The sequence below is a fragment of the Passer domesticus genome, chromosome 6 (assembly GCF_036417665.1).
Source record: "Passer domesticus isolate bPasDom1 chromosome 6, bPasDom1.hap1, whole genome shotgun sequence".
NCBI lineage: Eukaryota > Metazoa > Chordata > Aves > Passeriformes > Passeridae > Passer > Passer domesticus.
Window position 1 is genome coordinate 72,447,464 of NC_087479.1, and position 18,369 is coordinate 72,465,832.

Here is an 18,369-nt window from a genome sequence, read left to right on the forward strand (position 1 = left end):
TGAGAGCTGCTTCAGCTGACAGCTTAGAGCAGCCCATGTGCACTCCTCTGCAACCCTCCAAAACAAGGTCATTTGGGGACAGGGTTGTCCAAACTTCTAAGCCTTTGACAACTTTGGCAAAGAGTTTGAATTAATAAGAAAGGTCAAAAACCACCCCTACACTTATCATAAAGAATTTCCACCAACTGCAATATTTTCTTAAAATGAGCACTTCATAGTAGAGGTAGTGGGCTTCCACCCTCTACTGATCAATTTATTTCAATGGACAAACGTAAGTCTTGAAGCCAGCAAAAAGCCACTCCAAACATGATACAATCAACATTGAGAGATGGAATTACCAATAGTGACATTTCTTTATTGTTAATATTCAATACTATCATCTTTCAACTTCTTAAAATTACTAAACTTCTTTGAACTAATCCTACATTTTTAAAAAATCATCTACTCCAAAGTGCTAACATAGCCTAAGGTTCTGTACTAACTTAAATAATCCAAAACATCCTAATCCTCCGTTGAAGTGAAAAATCCTGAGTTCAAAGATGTTCCTCTGTTGAAGCAGATGTCTGGTGCCAGTACTCCACTCACTGCTGCTCAAATTCCGAAATGCAGATCTGAATATGGGCCAGCTTCTTGTGGAGGTACTGGCACCTGCTCCTCATTTCAGAGTAGCTGGGGCTACCCTGTGAAGGAGAAGGCAAAAGAAAATCAGGGCATGCAAACACTTCTGCAGAGTTTAGAATCTGATATCCTTTGCTTTAAAAAAGCCTTGAGGCAGACTCAGCAGTTGCCATGGCCCTGCAGGTCTGGTGTCACACGTACCTGTTGTAACTGCTGATAATCTGCTGGGACTCAATGATGCGGCATCTTCAAAAAAAAAAAAAAAAAAAAAAAAAACAACAAATACAAACCATGAAGAATGTTTCACTGGCACCATAAAATGCACACTTTGGTAAAACACTAAAAGTACACTCAGTCTGACTCTATAGAGATTTTCTTCCCTGTGAGCCACCACTCTTCTGGGAAGTTTACCAAACAAATACAAATATCCATCTCCCAGCATCACCCAAGATCTGTAATTAAGCCTCTCAATAGGCAACAGAAGCAGCCCATGCTCTAAGACTCTGCTTGGGACACCTCTCATAGACAGCTGTTTCTTCATAGACAGCTCAAACAGGGGCTTTTGGGCAGGGTCTTGCCAAAATCAGACCCAGCCCAAGAAGTGTCTGAGCATATTTGCCAATTCCACAGTTTCCCTCTGTCTCACTGAGCAGTTCCAGGGAATCCAAAACACTGCTGTGATGAAGCACAGTCTTCATGGTTTTATCCTTCTTTACCTGATAGGCTTTGGAGCCTGGAGTCAGAGACTTCCATTGTTCCTGAAATTGTCTGAACTTCTTGATGGTCTTGTCAATCTTTAAATATAAATTCCGATATTCCTCATACTCTGCATTGAAGTCGTCCTTGTAGCGCTGGCGTTGCTCCAAGGAGACAATGGCTCCGTATTTTCTAAAGGAAAAAATGAGACCATTTTTCTCTGAGTGAACTCTAAGAGAACATTTGAGTATGTTTCTATTCCATAAAACACACATATAATTTGACACCAAGCACAGGGTAATGTCAAACACAGACACACAAGCTTTGAGTCAGTGGCTCTGGGACTGACAGTTTCTGCTTTCAAGCTCATGTGCATCAAGAGAATGTAGTCAGGTAACTCTGGGAATCTGCCACATTTCTATGTGGCCCATTTCTAGTTACTAATAGCTTACATTGTAGAGGTTTCCTTCATGAGCAGGTGGAAAACACCTAGAAATTATGTATCCTCATTTCAAATGTCAAAGTAAAAACAAACACAGCAGCTTCAGGAAGAGAAGACACATAACTAAATTATAATCTCTTCCTTTGTAGGAAAAACTTAATTGAGTTACATATGACTGCAAAAATTCATCTGCAAAATATTTTTGTAAAGGAATGTATTTATGGAGATGAATGAACTTTTGAGCTACATTCTTGTCTGTCTAAGGGCAAAGCAGAGTCAATGATACTATTTGATTCTTCTAGTGGACAGCAGTTACATCACTGAGCTGGGAACTGAGGCATTTCTAACACACAAAAGGAAACAAAGCCACAAAAGCAAACTCTAGACAAGTCAGAATTTACAAACAGAAATACCCAAAGCACATCAGCTCCTCAGGAGGCCAAAACTCATTAAAATGCTTAAAGCCACTGATGGGAGTCAAGCCTTCTTCATTCCCTTCTCCCTCAAATCAGCAGGTGTGAGGTTTATCAAGCTCATGATAAAAATCCAAGATGAAGTGGCAATGAGAATAATAGATGCCACTTGCCAACACTCTCACACCAATGCTTCTGCTCCTCTGGGCCTGAAGGTCTGGTTCTTATTGGATGACAAAAACTCCTTCGGCGTTGGAATGAATCCTTCATACCACCCTGAGATTAATATTTACAAGCAGTAAATTGCTTACAAGTTGAAATTCAGTAGTAGGACAGACAACAACTTGTTCCAAGGATGCTTGCCAGGCCTGATACACCTGATTAATTTTGAAAAGAAAACCACAGATGCCTTTCTCATAGCTCGGGATTGTTCTAAGAATGTAATGTTTTAACTTTTAGGGCGTACTGAAAAGACCTCTTCCTCTCTCATTTGTGCTGTCAGCTGATGTTCTCCTCAAGGATGTCAGGCTAACCAAAATGTAGAATTCTTATCAAACCCAAACTGAAGAAGGAACAGTAGAAGTACTAACAGTCATAAAAACAACACCAGCATTAAACCAGCCACACAGCCAACCAATTTCTTGGAAGTATTTTGTCTCCAATGGCTGGTGACAAGTCAGAGGTCTAAAGGGAATCTAGGAAGCCAAGTGTTCTCATCAGTTTGGCCAGACTAGCACACACACCTTCACAGAGGCATTGGCTGGGTTGCAGCCTTCTGCTGCTTGCAAAACAATCCCTGCTTTTGTCTTGACTGCACAGGGAAGCTCAGGCAAAGCCCATCCACTCCCAGCTGCCCTCAAAGGCAAAAGGAATGCCCCAAAGTGCTGCCTGGCTGCCCTCGAGCACAACACTGGCTTCTATAGGGATCCACAATGTCTGTCTGACACCAAAGGCAGGAGGAACACGTGCTCCAGCCCATGCTGAGGCACACACACCATGCACTGCTCCACCAGACAAAGAACACACAGGACACACTCAGCAGCTTCAGGCACCTCCTCAGCAGCCTGACAGCCAGCCTGCTCCCACAGCTCCAGCCTGGCTCTGCAGGGAGCTTCCTGGGGGACCTCCCTCCTTCTGAGACACAGCTCTGCCTTTCCCATTCTCTTTGGGCCTGCAGTGCCATTCCTGCCTTCCTCAAACCTGCTCTCTGGTAGCCTCTCACCTGGCCAGTCCTTTCCCTCATGGCACAAAGGTCTCTCCAGCACTGTTTACCAAGGGCCAGCAGGGAGACAAAGCCACCCAGACAGTGTCCAGAGAAACAGTGCCCATAAGGAGTGCAGAGCAGTCCAAAACAACACACAAGCTCTCTTTTCACACCCTTTGCCTTTTGACTGCCTCAGCTTCGTACCTCTTCTTGGTCAGCTTGCATGGTGGCAACTTCCTGCTTCATCTCAAGCAGCCTTTTCTCCTGCTCCTTCTCTACCTCTGCCAGGAAGTTTGCCCATGCTGCCAGCAGCTACTGTGCCTCCGAACGTTGCCCTTCCAGCTCGAGGGGAGGAAGACACTTCCAATGAAGTTCCAGACAAGTTCACCAAATAATCAGTGGAAGCTTCATGCCTCACACCACCCCCCCCACCAGAAAAGTGCACATCAGTAGTGACTCTGTGCCCTCCAGAAATGCTGTCCTAAGCAGAAATGCAGCAGATAGGAGAAAAGGAGATGGCACCTTCTATTCCTGCTCTGATGGCTGCCTCTTTCCTAGCCCCTCTCTCCTCTGGATTTCTACCTGCTCTCAGAGGCTCTGTTCTCCAGTGCTGAAGTGGTCCTTGTTATCTCCTTTGCTCCCTGCATTCCCTTGCTGCAGGGATGGCAGCAATCAGGCTGTCAGAAGAGGCTTAAGAGAGGCTCTGCTGATTGCAGAAATGGATGCTGCCCAAAGGGAAAAAGAAACAAAACAAACCAAATTAAAAGAGACAAAGGAAAAAGGAACCATTCTTTTCCAAACTGAGTTTCTAACAGGGTTGAGCTGGATTCCTCCAGCACCCAGAAATACACAGACATGGGACTGAGGGCACCATCAGCACGTCTGCCTTCATGTCCAGCATGCTGCTGTCACAGGCAAACACAGCCCAGAACTGCACTAGTCCATTCCTCATGGTGTCGTCACTTGCTGGGATTTTTGTCTTGCTATCACTGTGGGATTGCTGCTTGCTGTCCTAAGGATTTGTTCCTTTCAGGAAAGTCAACAGACTTATTCAAGCTCCTCTTTTCTACAGACATGGGCTCTTTGAGTGTCCAAGAGAGATGTGGGGCATAAAGCATCCCTCAAGAGACTCCCAAGAGCTCTGAAAAATGTTGATCCCACGTGTTGTTCTCAGGAGCTCTGGACATGCAGGTTTTCAGCAGCAAGCCAGGAGCAAGGACACAAGCAGCAGGGTGCAGATGTGCTCAGCTCTGACTTGCAGGAAGAGCAGTGTCTGCCTCAGCACACCCCACTCCCTCCTGTGCTGGCTGGCATCTTCCTTCACAGCAGGCACAGCCAAGGAAGTGGCCCGGTCACCAGCTCCTTGTCTGCCACCAAACCTGGCAGCAAAGCCACAGCCATTCTCATCTACTTGATGGGGCCAGGCAGCACATGGGGCTGGCACAAATCCTGCACAGCTGTGCCTGTTTGGCTGGCAGAAACCTCCAAGGGTGGGCCAGGAGGGACAAGCTGGGTGCCCTCGGATGCTCACAGTGAGCTCCACCCCAGCCCCCACCTTCCGACAGACCAATCTAAAACCGCTTGGCAGGGACTGCTTTCATTGTGTTCCTCAAGCCCCCGTCCCCAGCATTGCAATACTTCAGATCCTTTGCTACCAGGCAAACCTGAATACAGCACCTGAGAGCAAAAGAGGGACACAGAAATGACCAGAAGGGGGGAGCTCTCCTCTGAGGAAGGGCTGGGAGACTTGTGCTTGTTTAGCCTGGAGAAGAGCAAGCCCCAAGGAGACTTTTCAATAGTTTCAGGGGCTTCTAGGAAAGTTGGGAACATATCTTTTAGCAGGGCCAATTGCAAGAGGACAAGGAGGAACAGCTTTAAGCTAAAAGACACTCAATTCAGATTGACTCTGAGGAAGAAACTGTTTGTGAGGAGAGTGCTGGAACACTGGCACAGGCTGCCCAGAGAGCTGGGAGGAGCCCCAACCCAGCAACATTCAAGCTCCGCTTGGATGGCCCTCTGAACAACCTGATCTACTTGAAGATGTCCTTGCCAGTGGCTGGGGTTTTGGACTAGATGACCTTCACTGGTCACTTCTAACCTCAAGCAGTCAAGATCCTACTTAGTTTTCATTTGAAAAGCACCCAAAGCAGAGATTACTCCATGGGGGGCCCATCTGATTCCCTGGAGTTTGGCCAAGGAGCAAACCCTGACAGGGAACAGCTGTTTGGCTTGCAGCCGCTTTGCCTTGTACCTGCAGAAGTTCCTTGGCAGAGCCTCGCCTGTCCACATCCATCTGCAGGCAGCAGCCCAGAAATTCACACAAGCCAGGGGGTAGCCTGAGCTGGTGCAGATTTGGAACCCCTTGCTTGCCTATCAGGTAGCTGGCCTGAAGCAAAAGGAAACATGAGACTCTACGTGATTCTTCCATATCCTTCAGGGCTCACCTAGACCCCATCTTTAAAACTCCACTCTGCAGTGGCAATTTCTTGCCTAGCAGATGCTTAGAGATGAGCCTTCTCTCCCAAAGGAAAAAAGGTTCCAGTGCAGCCCCAGCTATTCCAAGCTGCACCAGGTCTTGCCTTGACAGCTGATGTGAGCCCCAGAGACCTTTTTTGAAGTGGCCCTTGGTGGAAGCACTTCAAGCTGTGGGAATGGGATTTTCTCTAATGGACTCGGAGCAGAAGGACATGGCTATCTGAGCACATTTGCACCTTACCTTGACACTGGTCTCCTGCATATAAGGAGCCTCTCCTGTGGCCATTTCTATTCCCACAATGCCAAGGGACCAGGTGTCCACTTTGGGGCCGTAAGGCTCTCTTCTCACCACCTCGGGTGCCATCCAGTAAGTGGTCCCGACCATCGACCTCCGTTTCCTGTGCTCAGGGCTGAGCACAGCACAGAGGCCAAAATCAGCTGAGGAGGAAAACAAACACTGCTTCAAGTAGGAAACCAAGGAAAAGGGCTTCTCACTCTCAGTCCGAGAATGCAGTGCTGAATCAATCTGGAAAAGCAGCTGGGCTCTCCTTCCTCAGGGCTGCAGCCAAGGACATGGGCAATTGTGCAGGTAACAACCTGCCCATGACTCCTACAAAACCTTGGCTTTTCCTCATTGCCCTGAACGTTTACACTGTAACTCTCTCCCTTTGGAAGGAACACCCACAAACCAAAGTTACTCTGGATACCTGGTTGCTCTCTAGACCACTCAGCACCTTCCAGCTGCGGCCTGGGCTTGCACAGCGCTCCCTGCACTCTCAGCAGCCACTGCTGGCACCCGGCACCTCTCCAAAGCAGCCCCACACCGCCTCCCGCAGCGCTGCGCCTGAGCAGGAATACCCACCCAGCTTGACGGAGCCATCCCGGCCCAGAAGGATGTTGTCGCTTTTGATGTCTCTGTGGATCAGCTGCTTGGCATGAAGGAAAGCCAGGCCTTGCAGGCACTGCCAGGGGAAAAAGAAACAGGAGGCCAAAAGTTAGCCTGATCTGATTTCATCACATGCAAAAGGAGGCTGCTCCTGAAGATTCACAGATCTCCAAGGAGCAGTGAGTGCTGGCAGGAGGAAGAGCTTGCTGCTGCAGCACTAGGAGAGCAGGATCTTTCCAAGGGAAGGCATATTAGCTTTGGAGGGGGAAGCATCAGTCAGTCGTTGCTCCAGACTGTCCCCTGCAAAGCCAGTCAGAATGAGCGCTGCTGCAGCGGATGCGCTCTCCCCGTCCGGACGACAAACAATGGTTTGCCAAAAGAGGAAAACGTCCCTGCCTTGGATACCAAGGGGATCACTGTAGGGTGGGAGACTGGAGGACAAGATTCTACGGCTGCCTCGACAGCAGACTTGGAAGTAGCTCTTTTGTCAGTTTTCAGCAGCAAGCACCATGCTGGGTGCCATGCCATCCTTTGGAGTGGAGACCTGTGACAGATGAGTCTCTCTTTGGCTTGGCCTCTGGTTTAAAGCTCTCACAGCAGCACCTTTGCACTTACAGGCAAAGAAGGCAGTGCAGAAAGGCTCTGGGCAAAGGCTTGGGGAGGCAAAGTGCAGAACAGAAAATAGAAAGGAAAAAGAGACAGAGAGTTCAATGATGGTGGATAAGAGTGAAGAACAGAGTACAGGAAGGGCAGGGACACTGGCAGGCAGTTCAGTCCAGATGCTCTTTCTTCTCTGAAGCAGAAGAGCAACACAGAAAGAAAGCTCTGAACATGGAATCACTCACTTTGCAGTGCTTTCAAAGAACGAGCCTTGTCCAAGCCATGCCAAGCACAAGCAGGACCCCTTACCTCCCGACACACTGTTGCTATGTGTCCTACAGCCATCCTTCTCACGGTGACCACATCAGCTAAGGAGCCTCCATCCATATATTCCAACACCAGCAGGACAGCCTCATCCACAAGGTAGCTGCAAGAGGAAAGCAACAGCGTGGAGCTGAACGTGCACAGCTAAATTGCTGTGGGGAAGAAAAGACTACAGCTGAGTTTTGTTTCCAGGTCACTGGTAAATGAAGATGGAATCAAATGAAGACACACTCCACCTAGGCTAGCCAGTGCCTGCCATCTGTGCCACCTAAAGGAGGAAGGCACATCCATGGAAAAGGAGACGGCTTAGGTGGCAAGCAGGGGAAAAAGGAGGTTTAGTGAGGAAAAAGATAAATCTGGAAGTGGACACATCCCAGCAGCTGCTTCATCATCTTCAGACACAAATTGCACCATTCCCTCCAGCAGCAAGGAGACACAGTTTTCACAGCTTTTACTAAAGGCAAGTGGGTGTGCAGCACTGCCAACACCCTTTGGAAAACCTTGCAGAAAGGACAGTCCCAAACAGGAAAACAATTTCAGACCTGGCAAATTATGTGTCTCCTAGCCTAGTCTTTTGGCATGCAAGGCTATGGAAAATAGTGGGAACAGCACAAGGGAAATAATCTCTGGCATGCTTTCTCCTCCAACACTTGGAAAAAATCACGCCCCAAACCAGCAAAACCACATGCAGCAAGTGAACATACAGGCTGCTGGCTTAGTAAGAGAGCCAGGTTTCTGAGATCAATCTTCAAGCTGTTTATGTCAGGAAGCATTCATGGGGACAGAATGCAAACTCCTCCCATGCCTGGTGCAGGAGTGGATTGATGTTCATTGAAAGATCCATTTTCTGCCAGTGGCTAAAGAGCTTTTAAATCTTTGCCTTGCAAGTATGGAAATGAACATTCCCAGAAAATCACCAGAACTACTTACCTTTCTAAGTAGCTGACAATATTGGCGTTCTTATTTTCTCTCATGAGCAGGATTTCTTTTAATATTCCCTCACAGCCCTGGTGCTGGAGATAAAGTTCCTTTACAGCCACCTACAATGACATCAAAAGCTCTTAGGGACAGACATGACTAGAGCCTCTTTCTCCAGCACTCATGGGCCTGGATGCCTTGTCACCTTGGAAAAAAGGGACTCTAAACCATCAACCACAAAGCGCTAACACCACCCTCTGCACCCGCAGGCTTCTCAAACAGACTTTGTTTAGCACTACTATTATCATTTACACACGCTTTGGAAGCCAAAAGTAATTTTGCTCCTGTGAAGAGACGGCTGCCAATTCAATTGTGTGCCAGAGTAAACACATAAAAACATGATGGGGAAAATGCTGTCAAAAAAGAACTGCAAAGCGACTCAAGGTAAAGTCACAATCCCAGCACATCCTCACTTCTTCAGTTTGGCTTTTACAACTTTGAAGAACAATCTTTAGACTTGAAATTATTGAATGGGTTTAAAAATGAATAACCCTTTCTGTGGTGCACTATGGATGTGCCCCAGGTTCTAAGTACAGGGCTCAGGGCTTTTGGACGCCTCCGAAACCTCCCTCCAAGTGCAGTTCCTGAGCACAGCTCTGCAGGTGGATAAGGAAGTACCTTCTCTAATTCCTTACTATTAAGGAAGATGGAATGTATTTCCTGAGAGTCAAAAAGGATAATTCAGGACTTGGAACTTCTAGCCCCAAAGAGCAGCAAGACTCTCCAAGACACCACCATGCCTGTTCAGAACAGAGAGCATCTCTCCAGTGGAACACAGGATCAACACAAGGTTGTATTATTTAAGGCTCTTCATCAACTTCTTCTCATTCATCCGTGCACGTGTCTCTCTGTGTGTCTGTGTGTGTAGGTGTGTGTGTATGTGAACTAGGTTCCCTAGGACTGAAAGGCAAAACTGTGCTCCAGACAAGATGTCTCTTTCTGAAGGGCTTGCATTGTATTTTCCAACTGAATCACGTGATAGAAAACAAAATATCTGTGTCTGATCCTGGGCTTAAGAGGAATTGGGCTGGAATGATGGCTCTTGCCATCAGCTAATCTATGCATATTTATCCAGTAAGTCCAAGCTAGCGTGTCCTCTGAAAGACACCACGGCCATCCTTGCATTCATTCAAGTAGGAAGGAAGGACATAGTCTGTCCAAAATGCATTTTGCAGCCTGCCTCTAGACAGACTGCTTCTGCAGAACAGCCTCTGCAGCAAAGACAGGCGGCCCAAAGCTCTGGCCACAGATCACATCACAGGGAAAGCACTCAAGAGCTGCAAGATCTGCACGGGCACTCACCGCTTGTCCTGTGGCAGTGTCAAAGGCCTTATAAACAGCTCCAAAGCCCCTAGAATCAGAACAGTGGCAAGAACAGAGAAGTTGTTCAGTGCTGAGGAGCAAAAGGCAGCCCAGGCAGGAGCTCTGTGCTGCCTGCAGTGGCTCTAAAACACTGGGCTTTATCTATTCTTCAGCTAAGGGCACAGCAGCCCAGCAGCCCTCTGCCATGCAGAGTGTCCAAGAGAAAAGCTGGCTCCCACAGGAAGAAAAAGGGCTGCTAGAAATCTCCAGTGTACACAGTAGGTTATGCATGTGGGGGGGTTTTCTTTGCCTTTTTCTTCTTGTGTCTGTGCCTGTGACGTGCCTTTCCAGGCAATGAAACACACAGTGTTGCTGGGCCTTCTCACTGCTCTCTTTTCATCCTACCTGCCAAACTCAGGCAATGCCACACAGCCTTTCTTATTTTCCTGACCACTGAATATTGTTTCCAGAAAAATACTACTAAGGAATGCTACTGAGAGCTGTTATCTGACAGCTGTCTGGTGGGAAACAACACACAAAACCTGCTCTCTCAGGTTTTCCTTCCTTCATGAGTGTGGCCATATTACTTTGAATCATACAAAACCATGTCTCCTGGGAAAATAGGCAAACTGGTGCCCCATCTTGGAGGGACAGGAGGGCTTCCAGGTCCTGCTCCTTGAGGCAGCCAAGACATTGTCAGCATCCAGTCATCTTTGATGATGCCTTGTACTGCCTCAGTAGTGAGACAGGGACAATCTGGAGCCAGGCTCTGAAGATGCTTGCAGCTTGCCTGACTTCCCACGTGCCATTGCACCACCAAAATTCCTGGCCTGTGGTTCTGTAGAAATAAGTGTGACTGCACTCACCCACTGCCAAGATGTTCCCATCCAGTGTACTTTTTTTCTGGATCTTCCACACTCACCACACACCCTGAAAGAAACAAAATGCAAGAAGCAAAGTTCAAAACAGAGAGATTGAGCTTGCAGGAGATCTGAAACCCAGCTCCACTCTCTGGGGCTCTGAGCAATTTCTGGTCTTTTGGCTAACGATAACATCAACAACAACAACAACAACAGCAGCCCCAGCAAGACAGGCAGCTCTGCACAGAGTCTGATTCTCCCACACTCCTTTCCAGGGTTGCCTTGAGGGGAAACTAAGCCCATGGAAAAACCATCAGAGCAGACAGAAATCAGAAGACAAACTGGCACCAAGGCAAGCGGCTGTCATCTACAAATGGGAAGGAGGGCTGAAAAATCAGGAGCCTTCATTTTCTTGGGAAGAAACACTCTCTTGGGAGATTCAGCACAAGATTACATACTTCCAAAGATTCAATGCACCCTGGGATCTGGGATGAATTTTTATCAACATCTGCTTTTTGCAGACCAGAAAGAATATTGCAAAGTGAATTCCAGGAGAGGAGGGGATGTTCCCTTCCTCTCAGCAGTTTGCCTAAAGAATGCCTTGACATTTTCAGAGAACAGCAGCTCATGCTACATCCAAGAACAATGGCTCTAAGAATTAGAACCCTTTTCATTTAGGAGCAGGCTAAGTTCTGAAGACCACTTTGCCTGTTCCTCATTCAGTGAAGAACTACAAGTGCTGGTCTTCAGCCCGGGCTGCAGCAGCCACGGGCACTGGACTTGGCCCCTTGAACAGCACCCATGTGCCCCATCTTCCCAAAGGGCACAGCTCAGATGGGTCACAAGGACAGCGCCGCTCCTCAGGCGCTGCCGTGACACAGACACCTGCACAAAGGAGATGCTGATCGTCTCACCAGCCCAGGCAAAGCTGCAGCAACAGGGCGGCAGCTGCAACCCCACAGCTGAGGAAGGCTCCAGCCCCTGCAGGCACAGCAGCTGTCAGTGGCAGGGCAGGTATGACAAAAAGCTTGGCAAAGCCCACAAACGGCCACTGACAGCCACTGTCAAGAAGCCAGAGGCACACCCAGCTCTGTTACACGCTGTTGACCCCATTCAAGGCAGAACATGGTTGTCTTTCTGTTCAGACCCACGGAGGAGTCAATCAATCCACCTTTTGTCCCAACAGCTGATGGCAGACACTGAGTAAACTGGGCTCTGCTCTGTGCCTGACCCGTCAGTCCCTGACAGCACTGCACTGGCAGCTATTACTAGTTGTAAGAAGCAACTCAGCTCTACTGCAGAGTCACCAAGGGCTTGGTGTGCTTTCCTCGAGTGCAGGAATCTGTGCAGGGATTGAGGCCAACGCTTAGTATTCCAAGAGTGTTTACCAGCTGGGCATTAGCAGTGACAAAGTGCCTGGTACTGCAGGAACATGCAGCAGAGGGGCTGCAGGCTTCCTCCTGAGAATTGCCTGCAGGGCAGTTCTATCTGGAAATGCCACATGGATGTGTCTCTTTGATGCATCTTCCTAGGCATACAACTAAAATATCAAACAGGGACTGTCAAAAAAAGTGTGGTGGTTTTCGTCTTTTGGGACACTTTGAAAACAACTCTTCCTCTCTGATACCTCAGGATTGTTCTAAGAATGTAACATTTTAGCTTTTAGGGCACATTGAAAAGACCTCTTCCTCTCTTATTTGTGCTATCAACTGATGTTCTTATCCAGAAGGTCAGGCTAACCAAAATGTAGAATTCTTATCAAACCCAAACTGAAGAAGGAACAGTAGAAGTACTAACAGTCATAAAAACAACACCAGCATTAAACCGGCCCCACAGACAATCAAGTTCTGGGAAGTATTTTGTCTCCAATGACTGGTGACAGGTCAGGAGTCTAAAGGGAATCCAGGAAGCCAAGTGTTCTCATCAGTTTGGCCAGACTAGCACACACACCTTCACGGAGTCATTGGCTGGGTTGCAGCCTTCTGCTGCTTGCAAAACAATCCCTGCTCTTGTCTTCACTGCACAGGGAAGCTCAGGCAAAGCCCACCCACTCCCAGCTGCCCTCAAAGGCAAAAGGAACGCCTCAAAGTGCTGCCTGACTGCCCCCAAGCACAACACTGGTATCTGTAGGGATCCACAATGTCTGTCTGACACCAAAGGCAGGAGGAACATGTGCTCCAGCCCATGCTGAGGCTCACACACTATAAAACACTGCTCAGTCACACAAGAAATCCCCAGCACGTACTCAGCAGCTTCAGGAACTGCTTCTCTCTCTCCTGGCTTGAGGGGGCCGAGCTGCTTATGCTCTGGTTTTCAGGCTGTGGAGAGGAGGCTTCTTGGCAGGATGCTGCTGCACCAGCAGCTTCGATGGCAGATCCTGCGTCCACCTGGGAGAAGAAATTTGTTTGTGTTAGAAAGGTGCTTGGCAGAGATGCCCCAGACAGAGCATTTCAAAGGCAAGCCCTTAGGAACAGCACTGGTGCTAGGCTGCAGGCTGAGCTGTCAACTCTTCCTCCTCAAGTCAAACCCACACAAGCAGTCAGAGACTACAGCTTGTCACAGCCAGCCATAGAGGAGAGTGTGAAAGGGAAAGAGCAACTTTACACTTCACCCTGTTCTGAGGACTGCAGTCACCATGGACAGGGAGAACTTGTTCAGAATCTGTGTGGGTCACCATGCTCACCTGAACAAGCCCCTCAAAACACAAAGGGAGCACTAAGAGGCCAGCAGAAATACATTCACAGGATTGCTGGCCCACTGGCCAAAGCACTAGCCCTGCTGCCCAGGGCAGCAGCTGAGATTCAGCAGCCCAGGAAGTGTCCTTCTCTCCAGCTGCCATGGAGCCCACAGAGCACGGCGGTCAGAGACATTGCCCCCATCCACTGCTGCTCTGCAGGGGAAAGGCAACAAGGGCAGAGACCACTTGTTGCATGACTGCAGTGCCTCCTGCTCTTTCACTCACCTGCTTTTCTTCAGCCAGCCTGTACTGCAGCAGGACCTTGTGCATCCTTTCCATTTCCTCTTGGTGCCTCTTCTCCATTGCCCTCATCTTCCTCTCAGCTTCCTGCAGCTCAGCCTGCAGCATGACCTTGATATTCCATCAAGAGAAATCTTACTGGCACCTGCCATCACACTCACGTTTCCTCTTTTCCAGTCTCTAAAGCACTTCTATTCAGCCACTTCTTTCTGCTTCTTTACCCAGCTCTAACCCTTCCATCCCAGCTCTTCTTCCTGCTGCCCAGCACTGGAGCCTGCCGGGCTCTGTGCTTCCAGTGCCTGCAGTAGTCCTTGCCTAACCTTTCCTCAGATCTCCAGTTCCTGCCCCCATCACTGCCCTTCCCTCTGCTGCCTGCCTACTCAGGCTCACCTGCTCATTCTGCCACTGCTCATTCAGCCTCTGCCTCAGCTGCTCACTTTGCTTCAGCTCTCTCTGCAGCTGGTACACCTTGTGGATGACAGCAGCCTTCTGACGCTGCTCTTCCTGCAGCATCTGCACACAAAGGAAGAGAAGATGGCTTTAAATTTCCCACACTCCACTTGTGTGGCAACCAAGACTGATGTGCTCTCGCTTTCCAAAAGCATTTTGTTCTCATGCTCGTATTTCTATGGGGCCAGCTAAGAGACAATGCCACCCAGACCGACAGTGCCCAGGGAAGCAGTGCCCATAAGGAGCCCAGAGGAGTCCAAAACAGCACACAAACTCTCTTTCCACACTCTGTGCCTCTTGACTGCCTCTGCTTAGTAGCTTTTCTTCTTCAGCTTGCATGACGGCAATTTCCCCCTTCATCTCAAGCAGCCTTTTCTCCTGCTCCCTCTGTACCTCTGCCAGGAAGTTTGCCGGTTCCTCCAGCTGCTTCCGTGCCTCCACATGCTGCTCTTCCAGTCGTCTCTCCTGATCAGGGGAACAGACAATTCCTGATGAAGTCCAAGCAATGCTCTCCATAGAAAGAGATGGAAGCTTCATCCCTCCAACAATCCCCCCACCTGGAAAGTGCACATGAGTCATGACTTTGTGCCCTCCAGCAATGCTGTTCTAACCCAAAATGTAGAGGGAGTGTCAGCAGGTGGAAGGAAGGAGATGCCACCTTCCTTCCCTGCTCTCATGGCTGCCTGTTTTATGGCCCCTCTCTCCTCAGCATTTCTGCCTGTTCTCAGAGGCTCTGTGCTCACATTCCCCCTGCCCTTTGATCAAGGAAGAGCTGCACATGGACTGCAGGATGAGGATGAGGCCAGCGCCTCAATGATCCAGTCACAAGGCAGGCCACCAGCTGAAATACCAGCAGCACGGGGCCTCTTGCATATGATTCAGGCCCAAAGACATCTGTCCACCATGGGAGGACAGAAAGCAAGGAACCCAGTTGCTGGACTGCAGTTGGCAGCAAGGTCAGCAGCCGCCTGCTGCATGGCACAAGGCTGTGGGGAAGATCCTGTCCCTTCTCTGCCATGCTTTGGGTGGCGACCACCCAGCCTCCTGGGGAACTTGGCTGATGCCCATCCTCAACCTGTGGCTGCATATACTGTCCCAGCATTGTCCTCTGGCTCTTCACAGGCCTTCAAGTATGAGCCCTTGAAGGCCCCTGCTGCCTGGCCCAGCAACGTCTGGCCTACAGCAGATGCTTGTGGCCATGTCACCTACTCAGGCTGCTCTTCTGCTGAGACAGCCCACCAAACCTGCCTGAAATCTTCAGGTGCCTCTTGTTTCTTACCAGTTCTTGCATGAGGTTCCTTTTTTCCTCTTCCTGGGCAGATTGCCAGAGTCTCAGAGCCTTGCAGCACTGCTCTTGTGCCCAGTGGAGCTGTTCAGCCATGTCTTCACATTGCTGCTGGCTGAGAGCTCTTACAGCCAGCAGCTCATGACGAAGGCCCCTCACATCCTCTGCAAACATGACACACGGCAGCAGTCAGACACTCCACAAGCAGAGCAATCTGCTGGCCTTAAGCCCTTCCAGTTTCAGGCAAGGAGGGACCTGCCCTCAGATGCTTCACTGCTCAGAAGCCCTGGGCACAGAGCTGCCTTCGCAGCCACTGCACGGGGCAGGGCCACCAGCAGAAACAAAGCGCACCAGGCTCTCACCCAGTATCGCCTCCTTGGCCTGCCTGGCCCTGCACACTTGGGCTTCCACACGGCTCCTGGCTATCTCCAGCTCCCATATGTGCTGCTCAGCCTCCAGCAGGCTGCTTTGCAGGCTCTCCTTCTCTGACCTACAAGGCGTGAAGATGAAGAGCAATTGTTCCTGGCACACAGGGGCAGCTTCTCCAGTAAGATGTGCTTAAGATCCCTACACCTTAGTATGGGAAATGGCTTGCATGGAAACTCAGATACAGCAGGACTATCTTGCCACTTTACATAGCAAAGCAGGCCCCTCCAGGTGACTGGGCAGCCTTTCCTCATGACCTAGCCCACCTCAGTTTGGTCTCATCAGCCAAAGCTGAAATAGCTGTTGCCTGACCTATCACACACGGGTGTGCCCACCAAATATCTGCAAAGGGACAAAAGCCCAGCCTCTGCTCACAGCCCTGAGCTCATCAGCACTTCCAAGTCACTCTGCAGGTGCAGGACAGAACAGGGCTGTCCTGGCTGACTCCTCAATGCTCATGCCGTTCATAGTGGACGTATAGGTACTTTGTTGGCCAGGCACTCTCTAAGTAAAAGGGACTAAAGGAATTCACCAAACCATATAGCAAAACCTCTGGCTTCTAGCAGCATGAGTAGGAAACCAGAAGTAGGTTTCTATCTGCACAAGAACTCTCTAGGAGGAGGGACAGATATCCGGCCAATTAAATTACTGGAATTGGATTAACAAGACCATTTGCTACCTTTATGTTTGATTAACTAAGCCAGCAGTGCCCAAATATCTGGGCACTCTTTAAAAAGGAAGAAGGACCAGCCAAAAAGATCCTTGACAGGTTACAGAGGTGGCTGAACAAGTGGGCAAGAATCAGTGCTCAGCAAGAATCCCCAGAAACTGTCAAGAAGTCACAAGACCTTTCCCTTCTGCTGCTGCTGCTGTTTGTAAGTAGCTCTAGGTTCTGCACCATCCTTCACAGGAGTGAGCTCTGCAGGCTCTCAAGATTTTCAGCATGACCCTCCAGCTTCACCTGAAGCATCAGCGCCCTACTCACAACATTCACATCTAAGAGCCTTGAATTCCAAAAACCCCATGTCAAACAACTTGGCAAGCAAAGATTGATGGTCAGATGCACTGAAGGAGAAAACAAAACCAGAGGGAAACTTCTGGATTCAGCAAACATCTGCACAGTGTTCCTGGTCCTCAACTGAGTGCCAAGTTGGCTTGCTTTGCACTTGTCACAGGAATGTGCAAGGGGTCCCAAGCAGGCACACATAAAAAGCTTTGAGAGCTTGAGCTGGCAGAAAAGTAATATTCACATCACAGTATCCTTCCCTTTTTGCTCGTGTCTCTTTGCTTCTCTGCCAGAGAAACATCTGGAGAGCACACAGCAGGCAGTAAATCCTGGCATAATGCTCACCACCTTTGTAACTACAGACCTTCAGTAATGTCCCACCCAGGGTCTCCTCCCTGCCTTTACCTGGCCTCTGCCAGCTGCTCTGAAAGGCCTCGCAGGTCCCGCTCCGTGGCTGCCAGTCGGGCTTCCAGGGCAGCGTTCTCCTGTGCCAGCACTGCCTTCTCTCTGCACACCTGGGACAGGGTGTGCCCTTGGCGGGAGAACTCCTGCAGCAGCTTCTCCAGGCCCCTGTGGGCTGGCCGCTGCCGGCGGAAAACCTGGCAGTGGGGGGGCACCATTTTTCAAGAGGAACAACAACAACAACAACACAGGCTCGGTCTCAGCTTGCTGCCAGAAGCAGCATTCGGGGGGGTCTTGCTAGGACAAATCCCTCTCCCACAAGTGCTGCCTAGGAACAAGGTGAGCGTACCTTTGGCACTGCCAGAGGAACCGCTTCCTTCAGCAGATCCCTCTGAGGCTGCCATTCCTCCGCTGTCGGTGCCGCCACCTCAGACGCCCTCTCCAGTGAGGAGTGGCGCTTTCTCTCAAATGCAGCCAACTCCTTCCACCTACGGCAAGCAGACAGACAAACAAGCCTTTAATTGCAACACAGTCTCCTTGCAAGACCAGGACTGCATACCATGTCCCACACAAGGCAGTCTCAGGGGCTTCCAACAGCCCTCTACTTCCACCTCAAGAGAATGCTGCAATTCCCTCCCTAGACCAGCATCTCTCTTTGTTGTTCCTGCAGGTGAAGGAGTCACCGCTGAGGAAGTCAAACAAGCTTCCAGAAGCCACAGAACACTTCCAGAAAGCTCAGGTACTCTCAGCGTAACAGCTTCCTGCCTGCTAGCTCTTACACTCCTTTCTGATTACAGTGGATACTGGACTTGCAAAAGTTCTTCTTTGGCTAAGACATGCTTGCTAAGTCTAGATGAGTACTGCCACAATTACTCTTGCTTTCACTAGTGAAACAAGGAAAGAGCCTGCAAGCCATAGTTTGGGGAGGAGGTGGGGACGATTCTCCAATCCAGTTATCAAAGGATGGGTTAGGCTGGCAGAGATCCCAGGAAGCCTCTAGCCCAGTCTTCAGTTCCAAGCACTTG

The 18,369-nt window shown here is 49.5% G+C and overlaps 1 protein-coding gene across 1 annotated transcript; it reads right to left on the reverse strand.

The window, feature by feature from the left end:
• Positions 1-334: 334 nt before the first annotated feature.
• LOC135302363 (serine/threonine-protein kinase PAK 3-like) lies at positions 335-17,562 on the reverse strand. Its single transcript, XM_064422733.1, has 19 exons — positions 17,348-17,562; positions 15,873-16,000; positions 15,505-15,674; positions 14,619-14,690; positions 14,166-14,288; positions 13,761-13,886; positions 13,044-13,185; positions 10,805-10,868; positions 9,939-9,987; positions 8,589-8,698; positions 7,644-7,761; positions 6,711-6,810; positions 6,090-6,286; positions 5,625-5,759; positions 3,956-4,098; positions 3,578-3,715; positions 1,335-1,506; positions 820-864; positions 335-680 (listed from the first exon to the last, which is right to left on the reverse strand). The coding sequence occupies exons 1-15, from the start codon at positions 17,560-17,562 to the stop codon at positions 4,054-4,056; spliced, it is 1,794 nt and encodes a 597-aa protein (XP_064278803.1). The 3' UTR covers positions 335-680; positions 820-864; positions 1,335-1,506; positions 3,578-3,715; positions 3,956-4,053.
• Between the last annotated feature and the right edge of the window lie 807 nt (positions 17,563-18,369).

What these genes read in the sequence shown, in the direction of transcription:
- LOC135302363 (XM_064422733.1), bottom strand. Translation starts at nt 17,562, where the DNA reads ATGGTGCCCCCCCACTGCCAGGTTTTCCGCCGGCAGCGGCCAGCCCAC. An exon ending in GGAACCTCATGCAAGAACTG is followed by an intron (nt 14,691 to 15,504) that starts GTAAGAAACAAG and finishes TCCCCTGATCAG; the next exon opens with GAGAGACGACTGGAAGAGCA. An exon ending in TAGCAACAGTGTGTCGGGAG is followed by an intron (nt 6,811 to 7,643) that starts GTAAGGGGTCCT and finishes TTCCCCTGGCAG; the next exon opens with TGCCTGCAAGGCCTGGCTTT.